General features: G+C 40.6%; 1 protein-coding gene across 1 annotated transcript in view; it reads left to right on the top strand.

Annotated features, from left to right (window-relative positions):
- alpha-Man-Ia (alpha-Mannosidase class I a) overlaps positions 1-15777 on the top strand; it is a 217320-nt gene that overhangs the window by 187783 nt on the left and 13760 nt on the right. Inside the window, exon 2 of the mRNA XM_071583834.1 lies at positions 13572-13790. Within this exon, the coding sequence (XP_071439935.1) occupies positions 13572-13790 (219 nt within the window). The remainder of the gene's footprint in view (positions 1-13571; positions 13791-15777) is intronic.

The following is a 15777-nucleotide window of genomic DNA, read 5'->3' as shown; positions in this document are numbered from 1 at the left end:
CTGGAGATAGGAATGAAAGTTGATGGAGAATTTATAGCATGAGTTAGGTTTCCGAATGATCAGGCTGTATTTGCCGGTTAGCCTAGGGGTTGCAAGCATGCTGAGCTAATCGGAAAGTCAGTACATTAGGTATGGGATCTGAATCAATGTAAATAAAACAACATTTATGAGTATTTCGAGAAAGAGGAAATCTAAGTTTAATGTTTAAAGAGGAGTTAACGAACTGGAGCAGGTGGAAAAGTTAATCTGTCCAGGAAATGTTTTGGACCAAAACGGGCAGAGCAATATGGACATAAGAAGAATTGTATTCGGCCGAGAAACTTTCACTACGACGAGGGAAACGATAACAGGGACGTTGAGTAAGTATGTCAATAAAAGACAGATTTGGGGCTTAGTTTTGTACGGCGAGTAAGCAATGCGATAGTTGTTGATTGGAGGATTCTGAAATGTGGGCGTGGAGAAAGATGAAAAAGTACAATGGACAGAAAGGAAAACAAACTGGCTTGGCGGGGTATAATAAAATATTGAAGGGATTTTTGGTAGAAATGTGGGATATATATACATATACATATATATATATATGTATGTATATATATATATATATATATATATATATATATATATATATATATATATATATATACACATATATATACATACATACATATATATATATATACATATATATATATATACATACATATATATATACATACATATATATATATATATATATATATGTATACATTTGAGATATGTACATATAAATATGGGATTGTTGGTAGAAGTACAAAGGAGACGGGAAATATGGCTGCAGGACATTTTGATTGGCAATGGAATATTGGAGTCTGTGATATAAGGGAGGATGTTAGGCAAGCGAAGAAGGGGTAGGAACAGGTTAGGCATGTTGGACATTATGAAAGGAGGAAGCCGGCCGGCATTGAAGCAGGGTTAATTGTACTGTCGGTTGTTCGGTTGTGTTTTTATCAGAGGCGAGGAAAACGTCATACCTTGATATACGAGTGTTTCCATCCCAAACCTTCTTGCCTTAAATTGTAGAATGCCAATAATTATACCATACAGTTTGATTAGAACACTAGCAGTAGAAATCATTGTGGTTGAAGTATCATCTCATGTAAATTAAATACGATTTGTTTACTTGCGTATTTTTTGATTAAATTTGTTAATTCGACTGTATTAACTATATCAAGATTGCCTTTAAGTTGGCGGTATTTCCGTGGAGCTACTGGTGCGACTTCCGAGTTGTCAGGCCGTCTTAATCTGTCCGAATTTGTATTGCTTGTCAGTAAAAATGATGCTGCCTGAAATGGCACATACGGCGTGTCCACAAAACTGCATGAGGTCATTTTACCGCAACTGATAAACTCAACTCGTTAAATTCTTTTATCTTTTGATTTATGTGCTCGTCAACTTGCAAATGGCGTGGCAGGGGTAAGGGAACTTATTTAATCGGTTGCAACACGTGGAATGAAATCGGCTACCATCCTCGAATTCTAAAAGTATTTCCAAAGGTCCCCCAGGGGAGGTTTCCTGAAGGGATTATTTGTAATAGGAAATGCGTTTAGTGATCTTATCTTAGTAGTGAACCGATGTATCATATGGTTTTAATGTAGAATTTTCATAGAGATTCATAGCCTGATGAATGATTTGCAGGTTCACGGAGTGCCTAATGATTATTATAAACATAAGTTGACGTTCATCCTTGGAATACGTGTAGTATCTTGACCCTTGAATAAGTACTGTTTAGTTTCCACGAATATTGACTTTGGTACTTGGTGAATGGCTGCCCTTGTTAACTTCCGCGATTAATGACCTTTTTGTCTTGATTCTGTCATTTTTCGCGTTGCATAGAGATAAATTTTACGCAGAATAACATGGATTCTATATCTTTTAATGCAAATTCTGACGAAGTATCCCGTATTTCTGCTGCTAGAACGAGGTTTTCGATGACCCCACTAAAGTTCCCCACACACAAAGGGGCTACGTTTGGTACACGGGTCTATCGAATGCTACCTGTGGCACCCGCATTGCCAAGTCATTTTTTTTTGTCTTCGCTCTTCCAATATCCGATGCATGGGACCTCTGCTGTTTTTCTTGAATTTATTCAGGCTCTCGTCATTTTCCATCTTTTATTTTTATGCCTGTCATATTTTAGCGATGTTTTTTTGCGAGCTGGGATATGTCGTTAGAAATTCATGATGACTTGTACGAGTCCCTTCTCCATCTCATCATCCCGTGTTCTCTCCGCGAAAGATGGCTGAGCGAATTCCTTTGATCTTTTCTCCTCCGTGAGGAATTATTTCAGGAGCGCGCACGCTTTCATATGAACTTAGGTCCATATTGCCGAAGACCTTATCATAAAAGGCAGGAAATACGGTTTTATTAATGCCGGCCGGCGAAAGATTTGTGTTCCTTGTATGCATAACTTTGCTTCTTTCTTTTATTCGCCCCCTCTAGCGAGGGCTGAAGATCTTGGCAAAAAAAAGAAATGGTGAAATCCCTTAGTTGCCGTAGTACGGTATTTTTATGCTGCATACTGGTTAAGAGTATGAAAAAGCTGAGATCTCATTGAGTACCCACTTCTAGACAAATGCAAGATGATAAATTTGCCTGACTGTTCGGTTTCAAAAATAGAAATTTCGAAAGGTCAAAAAATCTCCTTTCAGGGAGTAACAAACATTCCTTTATAAGCAACCTTTGTTTTTAATAAAATTCCTCCAAAACTGAGAAAAGAAACTTGTTAAATTTTGCTGGCGGACAATTGGTGCACAAAATTCGTACTGGGCAATTGTTGCTCTTTAATAATTCGACATTTTTTCACAAAAAAAATAATTTTTTCTTTTGCTTCTCTTTCGTTTTCGGTATTCACTGATTTGCAAAGTTTTTTATTAAGTTCTAAATCAGATGTGAAGTCAAAAGCTTTTTCAACAACTCCAGTTGACTGTATAATTTCCTTCATTTACAGCTGAGTTATTTAATTTGTTAGCATATTACTATAAAGGTCAATAATAATATAAACTAGGCACTTGTGTAAAGTATTTGATTAAAAGGCTGCATGTATAAATTGATACATAAATCACTGTACCTGTTATCCGAAATGCTCAATTTCATGAATTTGTTCAGGCGTCAATGTTTTCTGGTTGTGCAATTTATGTTAAGGACTTGGATGTTGTAATTGAAGTGAATCTCACACTTTGAGTATAACTATTTACTCTGAAGAATACGGGCTAAGTACAGTCTCGGGCTCGTAGTCTGCGGTTTAACGGAAGTGCGTCCCCGCAGCTTTGAATTTCGAAAATTTGCGTCTTGAAATATTAGTTATTTTTATGTATTCATGAGCGAGATTTATCTGTCGTGGATAATCCGAGTATAAATCAGTAAAATAGCCAAAATAGTAAACACGCTCGTTCATCCTGAGCCAAAGCGATCTTAGGGACTCGGAGTGACCAAAAAGCAAATAGAACAGGAGCTGAAAAATTGCCAAAAATTCAAAGTGAAACGCGTCATCTTGGATTTTCGATTTATCGCCGTTTTTTTATCGCATGAATCAAGCAAGATAAATTCTTGTTCAAGTTCTCTTGGCGATTGCGAAAAATGCATTCTTCTTCGCGAATATGTGAGAGAACGGAATATTTTTTTATGTTAACATTTATTTATTCCATTGATTAAATCCATACAATTCGATTGTTCGAGGATTTCATGGGCAACCAAAGCATTTTTAATTATCTTCCGAGGAATAGGTGGACTGCAACCGTTGACTCTTCCCTTGCTAATGTCGGCACCATCGTCCGCCTTGGCAGGCCTTCTGTCTCTCCTCACGTGAACTGCGTATTTATTTCTTGACGTCCCTTGTTCCGCCTTCCTTTCTAATTTGTGCCGTACAAATCTATCTTATATCTATTATCTTCTTATTCCTTACGATTTTCCCATAATTTTTTATATCTTTCTACACTCTTTTGTATTTATGCATATTCATTGTAAATCGATTATAATTATCTAGTTCTTTTTTTATATAGTATTTAGCACTCAAGTGTAATTATACTTTCATTGAATGTATTTGATGATGGGTTAGATGGATTAAGGGACTGCCACAGTCTGAATCTTGCCCGAACAAAGCCGAATTATTATAACAACGCATTGCACAACTTTTCACTTGTGTTAAAATCGGTAGAATGAAAGTTTTTTTTATTCCCGCTCGCCCTTACCAGGTGTGGAAAAATACTACGTCCTCATACTCTCTTAATTTTATTCAGATCTTAGGGAGGATGCTGAAATTGTTTTGTTCTTTAATCAGTTACACTACTTAATCATGTATTATATATCCTCCCGATGTAAAGGTATAATATTATGAAGTAGGTTTTGAAAACCTGATTTGCATATTGTATTAATTTTTATAAATTTATGCTCATTGGCAAAATAATGATCTGTTGGCATGAAAAAAAGCTAGTCTAGAGTAAATAATAGATCGCACGTGTGTAGCGGCGCGGATTGGATCGGAATCCTCGTTCCATCCCCAAATGGAACTCGGGGAGAGGTCAGCAACAAAAGAAGTAACTTTTTTTCTCGTGTGGTCTTGAAGAAAGAATGGAGGATAGTCCGTGACACGGACCATAAGGAGATGACAAGTCTGCGGCATATCGGAACTTCTTGGCTGGGCCGGGCCTTTCCTTCCTGGGCCGGGACTTCATTCCTTTTCTTCTCCCCGTGGAAATGTTATGCGCACGACGCGATAAATTATGAAAGGAAACTTGACGTCGTCGTGGATGTCCCAAAAATTACAAGCGGGCACCCACGCGGCGGCTGCTTCGGGGTTTCTGCTCGGAAGGGGGTTCGCCCAAGGGGCGGGATGAGGGAGCGTGGCGAGGAATCGTCAAGGGGGGGGGGCGTTTTGGACGTCCCGACCGAAGCGGATTAGCCACGGGCTTCGCCGTTTTGGGGCGGGGTGGCGTATTATTTCGGGCGTTAGTCCGGGATGTCACACTGGTGTAACGTCTGATGCTTGCGTGAATTCTCTTCCCGGACAAGAGAGGATTCGGCGCCATCTTCGAGGAGGTTTTTTTCTACGGGAAGCAGATGAAATGAGAGTTCTTGGATTGGAATGCGTTTATTGCGGAGGCATTGGCAGTAAACAAATGGGATAGAAATAGTTGTGATCGTTAGGTCGCACTTAAAATTTGGTAAATGTTAAATATTCCATACCTTTAGAGTTCTAGACTCTACTAATCATTTTTTTGGCTGGCACGTTAATCGTCAGCAACAGTTCAGCGTATGAATACCTCCCATATATAAGTAAGAAGGTATCATCAAAATTTTCGAAAGTGATGTATTGGTTTAATTACGACGGACGTATCGACGTCAATTTTTGCTGATGAGTGATCTTTAGGTTCTTAACCATATTTAAAGGCAGATACTGTGTATTGGTATACATCCTCAGGTATACCCAAATGTATCCATGGAGTCATGCGTAACAGTTTCTGAAAAAAGAGAAAAGAAAAGTTCTGAAAAGTTAATATTTTATTTGTTCGATTCTTAGTCCGCGACTCTCCAAATCAGAACGCCCCGACGAATTAGAACTCCCGACTCTTTTATTACTCTTTATTCCTCTTTAACATCCATCGTCCATCCAATTTGGGCAAAATTAAGACCATTTGGTCTCAATTTCGCGCGAATAAAGAACTCTATCTAACATTTGTATTGAAGATGATTCAGCCGGAATTAGCAGTTGACCTCAGATTTAGTTTTTCAATTGAGTGTTATAACGCATTAATAAGTACTTTCCGTAAGTAGGCAGTAAGGAGGAGATGATAAGTTTATCAAGTTAATATATTGTGTGGTTTTAACTTAATTTTATATTGTAAATATTTTCTAGTCTTGCCACTAAAGTGTTCCGTTTAGAGGGAAATATTGCTTTAAACGAAGAAATAGGTAATGGATAATGAGTTCTCAAGAAAATAGATCATACCAAAAAATATCTGCGCACGTAATCGTGCATAAGCACGATTACGTGCGCAGATATTTTTTGTGGTCTTTTTTTACTCATTATGTTAAAGCAGACGGATATAAAACAATTACTCGAAAAATTCCAGTAAAAATGTAAGTTATTTATTTTTATGTTCCCTTTTTATTAGTTCTTTTTGATTTTCCTCTCAGGTGTACACTATTTCAGCGTTTAATATCTCCAAAACAGAGTATCAGATTTATTATTTGATAATATTTGACGTAAAAATTTTATTTTAACCGTTATGATTATTTGTAATGACTCATTTTATATTGTGCAAAATACTTAAAGTTTTCATTTAATGAGCATGCTCACCATACGAGTGTAGTGGTGGACGATTTCAAATAAACGTGTGTTTGATGATCGACCAATATTTCACGTCATAGACCTTAGTTTTCTTCGACTGTTTTCCATCCTCCCTTGTGCTCACGCCTCGAGTGAGTAAATTTCATTTTACTCAGAACATGCGAATATTGATGATGCTCGTGTTTCCACGGGAAGCACGGGGTGGTCCTGCTGTATCTTCACCAGCGGTACCATGGAAGAATGCATTTCTTTCGTGTACCCTGCGTATTATATTTCATGGAAGTGGATATCTCCGCGAATGAATATAGTTTTCTCTTGGGAAAATAGCGCGTCTCCCGTATCTGTGCATCTTTTGAAAAAACAAGGTTAGGTCCTACTCTACTACCATATTTACAAAACTTATTATCGTACAAAAATCCCAGATGTTGCATGCTTTCGAAATATTTCCATCTATAGTTGCAGAGCACATTTTTCCGTACCTACCATTTAAGTAAGAACCGCTATGTATGTTATGGATAAAAATTATGGAGAGTAATTTTTTTTCCTGACGTGACTGTACCTCGCAGCGCGCTCGTACCGCGTAGGCTCGGTGGTGGAGGATCTCATCTTCAACAAGCGCCTGCGGGCGTTAGTTCAGGCTAGATCATGTCCTGGTGAACCCCTATCGTGTGACTCAGAACAAGCGCAAAATGCAGCGAACGATTGAACAGCGGTACGCCATCAAATTTTGATTTGGACTGGGGAAATCGGTTTGGGAGAAATTGAGCATGATATGCCAATTGTTCAAGGATGAAAGAATCCCACAGACGAGTTTTTAAGTGAAACGAGTTCTTCAAAGATGACCGAGAGCGTTTGGAGGACAAGCCCTGCGTTGGTCGGCCGACGACGTCAACAACCAGCGGTAACGTGCAACATGCGCGTGAAGTGCTGAATTCAGACCGTCGTTTACGGGTGCGCAAGATTGCAGATCGTGTTGGGATTGATAAAAAGACAATGCACCCCATTATCACTGAACATTTGGCGATGCGAAAGATCTATCTGCATTAAACTCGTTCCGAAGGTCTTGACGGACCACCCAAAGCAAAGTCGAGTGTCTCCTTACGAAGACCTTCCGCGACGATGCCCCAACCCCCTTTCAGTCCCAACTTAGTACCGGCAGACTATTTACTAATCCCAAAAGTGAAATCCTCCCTCAAAGGGCACCACCATGAAACCCTAAGTGCCGCCAAAAAAGCTTGCACGCTTCCCCATAAGGACCTTCCGGAATCTGCTTACCAGGGAGCATTCGAGTCGTGGAAAAGCCGCTGGCAAAAGTGTGTGTCGACGCTCAAGGGATTTACTTTGAAGAATTTTGAGGCATTGTAGCAATATCTTAAATAAATCTATTTTTCCTAAACTTTTCCCGATACTTTTTATTCAAACCTTGTGCGAGCAGATGTTGGGACAGGTTAAGTTTTTAGAAGTGTCTTTGAAAGGAAGTCCTATAAATATTTGTCATTAAATTAGTTTATTGGTCAGAGAAAATATACGCACAGGAATTGGTAAAATAGGCTTGGGGATAATGGGAAATAGAATGTCAGTCATTGGGGAATCCATGAAATCAGTTAGGTTTGCTGATGATCATGCTTTGGTTAACCAGTCGTTCAAGGGGTTAAAATCATAAAGGCATTATATAATCAGTATGATAGGTATGATATATCAATGTAAACAAAACAAAGCCTATGATATTTTCTTGGAGGAGGAGGGCTAATTTAAATTTAAAATAATAGGGTGAAAATCAGTGCAGGTAGAACCGTTTTAATCTTGGAAGTGTTTGGGGCCAAAATGGTCGAAGTAGTAGGAACGTCAAAGAAAAATTCCATTAGGCAAAGAAGCTTTCACGAGAAGGGAATTGATGACGGGCGTTGAGTAAGGATGTTAAGAAAAGGTTCGTCAAAACTTTGGTAAGGAGAGTTATGTACGGCGCGGAAACACGATCGTTGAAGCAAGACGATAGGCATAAATTGGGGGCTTTTAAAGTGTGCGTATGGAGAAGGATAGATAAAGTGAAATGGATGCAGAGAGAAACAAGCAAAGAAGTGCCAGGCGTGGGGGGGGGAAGGAGAGAGGATTGTTAGCAAAAATCAAAAAGAGACAGGAAAGATGGATATACATGTAGAGCATTTTGATTAGCGGTGGGATGCTGAAGGTGGTAATAGAAGGGAGAGTCCTGAGATAGTGAAGTAGTTGGAGGAAAAGGATTGGTATGTTGGATGGAATGAAGGGAATTTGAGTGAAAACGAAGTTGAAGAAGGGTTTTTTGTAGTGTGGAGTGTAAGGTTAGGCGAGACTTAGAAATGTAGCGGTGCTCAGTCGTGTCCATCCAAAACCGATCGCACCTAAATGACGTGCCGTGAGTTCAACGGGTTTTGATTGTTGACATGCTCGTAATCTTAAAGACTGTGTAATGTCGACCGCGTGCACGTTATCGTTATCTGTGCAGAAGTTATCGAGTATTCAGTTGTTGTTCTTCAGGTTTCACGATTAGAAACGAAGGAAGTAGTAGTTTTTAGGGGAGGCGACCGACAGCTGAGGTCATTTTCGCCATAGGGGAGGGACAGGAAAGGATGAGGGGTGAAGAGAAACCCGGCGTCTGCATTAGCCTACTCTTTACGAAAGGCGCCAAGGGGTCCGCAGCTTAACGTCCCATCCGACGGACGGCGTACTCACTCAAAGTGCTCTCCACGAAGCACCTCAAGTAGGGATTGAGATACCGCTGAAAAATATTCAACACCGCCGAGATTTGAACCCGACCCCCTGGGTTGGAAGCCAGTACGATAGCCACCGTACCATTTCGATCCCCGAAACGAAGGAAAAGCCTATTCTTGGCATCTTCTCGATTCATTGAAGATCTGTTGTAAAATCCTTGGTCGCAATCTGTTCCCGAAGAAAATCACGGTACGAAGGATGAAAACGTTCTAAATATCCGAGATCGATACCCAGGGTCCGGAACCGTACATTCATTATTTTTTCTTTGCATTTTTGCCTGGTGTATCGGTCAAAAATTCCATCAGGTCTTTTCCCCATTCTAGGTCCTTTCCCTGCGGTTATTCTCCTCCTGATGTTCTGCTAATGTCTCCAAAACGCTGGCCGAACACATAAGCTCTTCCGTTTTTTATATGCCTTCAAGTTTCATTTCTTTTTTCCAAGAATGTTCAAATTTCATTTTGCCTTCTTCGTTCGGGACGAATATATGTCGGAGGAAAAGTTAATTTGTGCGGGACGCGATGCTGTTACGCCTTACGTGATCCGGGCGCTCGGCTCGAGGACGAGCGAGCATTCCTATTCATATCCCCACTCGTCTGGCCTCGGGATGGCCAAAATAAAAGACACGATCCGCGGGCGATTGATCATTTTTTTCGGACGTTGCGGGCGGAACAATGCCCACCCCACCCACCCACGCCCCTTTGGAAGGGAAGCGGATTAGTAAGCGTATGAAAATTTGATGCAAACGAGATTCCGCGCGGCCGCCCTTCTCGGACGTCAAAAAGAGAAAGTGAACGGGGAGGGTATAAGATGGAAGAAATCGAGCTTTCACGCAAGATGGACCCAAAACATCATCGGGGAAGGAGTTCCTCGAAATAGGGACCTCGACGTGACCAGCCCTCTTGATCGGGGGAGGAGTCCTTTTTGCCTCGGCTTTCCCTCACCCTCCTACTCCGCACGCCTTCTCGAGATTCCCGTCTCCCCCTCCAGCCTTCCCGCCTCCTCTCTGCTTAGGTCCGGTGACTGGCTCATTCGATGGCGGAGGAGTGGCAGGGAGACCACCCCTAGCGGTGGTTGGGGAGGGGAGAGGGAGGAGAGCGTCGGGGGTTGATGTGCCCGATCCCGATTTGATTTACTCGTATGCAAGTCCCGAGTTTTTTAATCGATGCAGTTGGGATTGAATGGAGGTGAATAAGAGTATGTGGATTTAAAATAAATGGTCTGTGGTAATATAGGGAGGGCGCAGTGGTACTGTGGGGTTGAGCACTGGGTTACTGACTGGTGGGGTTGGGTTCAATTACGGATGTCGCCTCTGGATAGCCCCAGCTACGACCAAACGGTGTGATTTTTCGGGTACCAGATCTCTCTGCGAAACCATAGGCGGGACAAGGAAAGGAACTGACCGCCCGACCCTGATGTGTGAATTTCACTCACCGTTGGGATTAGTATTAGGCGAGCTCTATACTCACACGTCAAACCAACCTTCGAATCGATTACGGTGGTAATGTAAGGTATTACGGTATGAATATCTTTCTTAGGCGGTGCTTGGAAGTGCAGTAATGGTGCTTGCGCAAGCCCTAGGGTCCATCAAAAACCTACCTTGACCGATCGGCTCCTACAAATGGACAATGACGTCGATTCGACTTGATTTTGATTTCATTCGATGGGATTACGATGCGATTGGATTCAAGTGTCTGTAGAGATCGATGTTTTCCGGTTCAAATTTGTTGAATTCCATTTTGGAAGAATCGAAAATATGTTTTGGAAACTGTACGCAATTGATTTGAAGGTAATAATTTCCGACATTATGCCAACTCGTTGAAGCCGCTAAAATACTTTGATAAATTGCGTGAAACGTATTAGCATATTATTTGGTCGTCTACTTTTTAAAGTAGGTTTTGGATAAACACAAACCTGACTATCTTACAAATCTTAACCTCCCCTAACAAGACACACCATGGCACCCCAAACAACGTTCAACTGTTCTTCAATGCTACATACTTCGTCCCTTCCTTCAGTCCTTTCAATATGCCTGTCTTTTGCTCCTCTCCATTGTCCACTTGCATCAAGTTCATCATTCTGTCAACCTTTCGGTCCATCTTACCGTTTCCATCTCTCTCCGCTCCCACGTATTAAAAGTTCCCAATCCACGCTTATCATCTTGCTTCAATGACCAAGTTGACGCTCCTAACAAAACCACGCCCAATTCAAGGTTTTCACAAATGTTTCTGGATTTTCTAACTTAACGTTCTCGACAATAACTCCATCCTCCTCCTTGTGAAAGCTTAATAGCCTAACTCAATTTTCTTCTGATTTTCTTACTAGTTTGACCATCTTGGTCCAAAACACGACCAAGATAGGTGAACTGCTCTACTTGATCAAGTTTTTGTCCTCCAATTTTAACGTTTAACTTTAAGCCTCTCTTCTTCTTTTAATGCCTCACGACCTTTTGTTTTTTACATTTTGTCTCATCCCATATCTCTGGACCTTTTCTTTTTAATTCTTTCCTGCAGATTTTTACCTCGGTTAGCGAGATGACATATTTCGCATGACTCGACCCAATTCAAATTTGCAGCTAACCGATTCGGGATTATGAATCCCTTGCCCCCCCCCTTATCCCAAAAACTAGAGAAAAAGAACGCTATTCGATCTCGAGTGGCAGATTATGATATCCGCCCGAGGATACGGTTTTAGTTGATTCGGGAGCAGTCGTTGTTTGGGATGGTCACGATGTTTTGAATGAATCGATAAACGTGACGTGATTCGTATCGATTCTTTCCCTCGACTCACCCATCTCTCTCCTTCTCCTCCTCCATATTTGAGAAGCGGGTGAGTTATTAGCAACTTTCGCCACCCTAACTCCAGCTTGGGAGAGTCCAAGGGGGGCTACAGCGGAAGCAGGCGATTGTTATTCGCCTCTCGACCGTGATATCTTCCCCGAAATTTTGACGAAGCGACGGTTGAGTACGAGCCACCGACCGCGCGGGAGGATGTGGAGGAGGAATGCGTTTGGCATACACAGAGCGTCGGTGTCCCAAGTTATTGGGGTGGAGCAGAGGTTTGCGCTCCCTTCTAGACCTATCTGATGAGCATCTGCAGCTGTATTTGGTTTGGCCCGATCCCCAAACATCCGTGTCCCATTCCGGGTGTGGCTAAACATTCGCATGCACTCGGCTCCGACGTCATCTGGGACGGGTCAGTTTGGCCAATTAGGGTCCATCTAGTCCAGCGGGAATGGAAGTGCTGCCCAGACCATCAACTGCCAAGCCACCTCGGGATGCATCTGGGGTGAATGTAGTTACAGAAGATTCAGATCAATTTTTCAATGTCGATTTAAGAAGATACGACAAGGATGCAGGCAGACGATACAAAAATTAATAATAATGGACACACAATAAAATAGTTATTATCATGTTACCCCTAGAAACTGTAGTTTTTTTCTATTAATTTATTCTACTATTCAGATGCAACTAATGCATCATACTTTATCAGAGATTTGTTTCTTTTTATGAAAATGGATTAATCCATACTGGTATTGTATTGTGTGTTGGATTATGTCATTGATTTGGACAACCATAGTCATTAAGTCGAAGGTTTGTTTGTGTAGTGAGGTAAATGGAAAATCAATCCTGATATTTTAATGGATTTATCACCATTCACCCCTTTGGAGAAAATGTTCTTATCCCATGCAGAGGTGCCTTATTTAAAACAATGATTGCAAAAAAAATTATCCAGCATGTTGTCTTAAATTAATAAGTAATTTCATTTGCATCTCCTCTTTCATATCCATTTTAGTTTGTATTTCATGGACCACTAAGATAATTAAATGAAGATAATTCTTCTGAATTGCAAGTCTCCATTGCCCAAAACAGTCTTACGTGATCTTTCAAACATGTGTATATTAATTCCACATTTTTAAAATCTCAAGCCGCGTACAATGTTGAGAATTATATGCTGCATCAATAAGACCCATAAAATGGAGGAAATCGTAATTGAATTTTGATTCTGTTTTGAGTTGACACCTTCCATTATTACCAGAACTTTCTTAAAGCAAAAAATGTTGAGGCTACATTATCTATAAGTTTTATCCTTCGTGTGCCTTCATAAATAGGTTTCATTTTTTTACCGGCTTGTACTCCTGCTTGGTAATCCGTAAATTCCTCTGAAGGATTCAGATTAGGTTGAGTTCAGCCATGGTTCTTTGAGGGATTTTCCTCTCCTTGTAAAAGTGTAAAATGTCGTTTCTAATCATGGAATCAGGATTTGAAGAGTATCTCGATTTCATTTAAGCGAGATCTTGTCAGGGAAATCTTAAGTGTCTGAAAATAAATTTCTTGAAATTAAAACATTGTAAATATATTTGGGTACAATTCTTTGATGAGATTGTGTTTCCAGAAATATATGAATTTCCCCAAATTTACTGCTAAAGCTTTCGCTCGTGAATAATAATAGTGTTTGATAACATTGCTATCGTCCTAATTCATACCATTTCTTGTTACAGATGATGAAGCATGCTTGGGACAACTACGTTCGCTATGCATGGGGAAAGAATGAGCTGAGGCCAATGAGCCGGCGAGGTCATAGTGCAAGTATCTTCGGGTCTGCAGCTCTGGGAGCCACGATAGTGGATGGACTGGACACACTGTACATCATGGGCATGGAGGAAGAGTTCAACCAAGGGAGGGAATGGATAGCCAACAATTTAGATTTGAACAACATGGTGAGTCCTATTGCGATCGTAATGATCATACGTGGAGAATCATTTCAGTGGCCAGCAATGTATCAGATAGTTGCTCATGCCTGCAGTGATTCGATACATAAACATTTCTTTCTTTTTCTATCTACAAATTTATGTCAAGGGGATCTTTAAAACAGAGACCACGAGGCATGCTGTGGTAACCCATATTTATTCTCTGGGTGAGCTCCAAAGTAAATTAGACGACAAGTTGTTGTCGTAGAAGTCGTTAGTGTAGGAAAGAATCCTTGAAAAACTTTCGAAGTGGGTTCTAATTAAGATGGAGATATCCACTTGGGGAATTTCGGTCATCCTGCAATGGATGTAAATGAAAGATTTTACTGAAGAGAGACTGCATTTCAGTAGGCAATCACTTAATAAAATTTTGTTTTGTCATCACTTCAGAAAACGGTTTTTTCATATCCCCAATTGAAGCTACTAAGTTTTCCTTTCGGTAAATGCTTGTGGTGACTCTTAATAACTAAGTTGAGAATGTAAAGCATTTATATAAATTTAAAATACTTCAGACAAGCATTGAAGTTTGTGTGTGCGATAAAAAATAATTATAGATAGATTATCTTAAGTATATACTACGTGGAAATTTCATTGTCATTGTTGTAATGTGGTAGGAAACGTATGCAGAATTTAATTTCTGAGAATATATGCTGTACCATGTGAAGTGGTTTACCATCTCATGCTTCTAGTTTGTTTCCTCCGCTGAGGTGCAATCACAAATCTTACTTAGTTGCAGTCGTCATGGTTATTGCTAGTCATGGATATCAAAATTGCCACTATCATTATAAAACTTTTTCACTATCGAACCCAGTATAGTTGATAATATACACCCAATGCTTATTCAAATCAATAGACAGCTGCCTGATCTGTGATTGCATAATGTACGCTCCTTAGTGAAATTACTCCATGGGCGTAATGGTGATGATTTGCAAAATAAATTATTGTGATTGCACCCATCGTACTCGTATTTCAGGATCTCTACCGAAAAGACCCGATGAAATATCCGGCTTTTTCCCGGAGTTCCAGGTCAAATTATCTGCTTTTTAGATCAGCCTTTCTCCATAGGATGCGTAAATTGCATTACCTAATTTAATCTTGTACCCCGTGCCAAATCTATCCCCAAACCAAGGGCGTTAACGAAGGGTTGCGCGTCGTACGTGCGGTACAAACGCGCGTCGTACATCGGTACGAAATTTTACTGTACTGTTGGTTGACGTTGTCACCTCCCCATTACAGTAAAATTTCGTACAGATAAACATATAGTATTTTTGTCCTCGCGTAACGTAAGCCCAACTTCTTCTTGATTAATGAATAAAATGTATCATCGTGTAATTTATTCTCTCCCAACTTTAGTTTTCAAATAAAACGGGAAATACCCTGAATCGGGCAGACTGTAATCCTTAGTAGCTTAATATCTTGTTGCTCAAATACCTCAAACGATGCTGCTAGCATGGTATGTCCACTGCGTTCTGTTCAAGTAAGCATCACACTGTAGTTCCCAGCCATGATGCATCGCAAAAAAACAGTCTGTAGCATCACAAAAACTACTACTTCGTTTTTCAGAAGTGGAGGATCAACGCCATGACCGGGCCCATAGAAGGAAAATAACGCCATGAATTGAGTTCTGATGGCACCCTGTCGCACTGCGCTCCTTCACAGAGCGCACGCACACCTAGTGTGCAGTGATTAAGAAGCATTAGGGAACTGAAAGTGAATTTTGAATTTGGTGCTTAAGCGATATACTTACCCTGGAAATTTGTTACACGCAGCACACGCTCACGTTTGCCTGAATCACCGGTTGGTTGACGAATTCCAGATGAAGTACTGATTTTTCCCGGTTCCTTTCGAATTCTCGCATGATTCCATTTTTTTTAGTTTTCCCGGTTGTTAGGCACCCTGATACTTGTTTTTCACCCCCCACTCACAAGGATGTTAAACAGAGGAGGGGGGGGGGCCG

Source organism: Hetaerina americana, unplaced genomic scaffold (genome assembly GCF_022747635.1).
Source record: "Hetaerina americana unplaced genomic scaffold, ioHetAmer1.1.p SCAF_15, whole genome shotgun sequence".
NCBI classification, from domain to species: Eukaryota; Metazoa; Arthropoda; class Insecta; order Odonata; family Calopterygidae; genus Hetaerina; species Hetaerina americana.
This window is presented reverse-complemented; position numbering and strand designations above follow the sequence as displayed.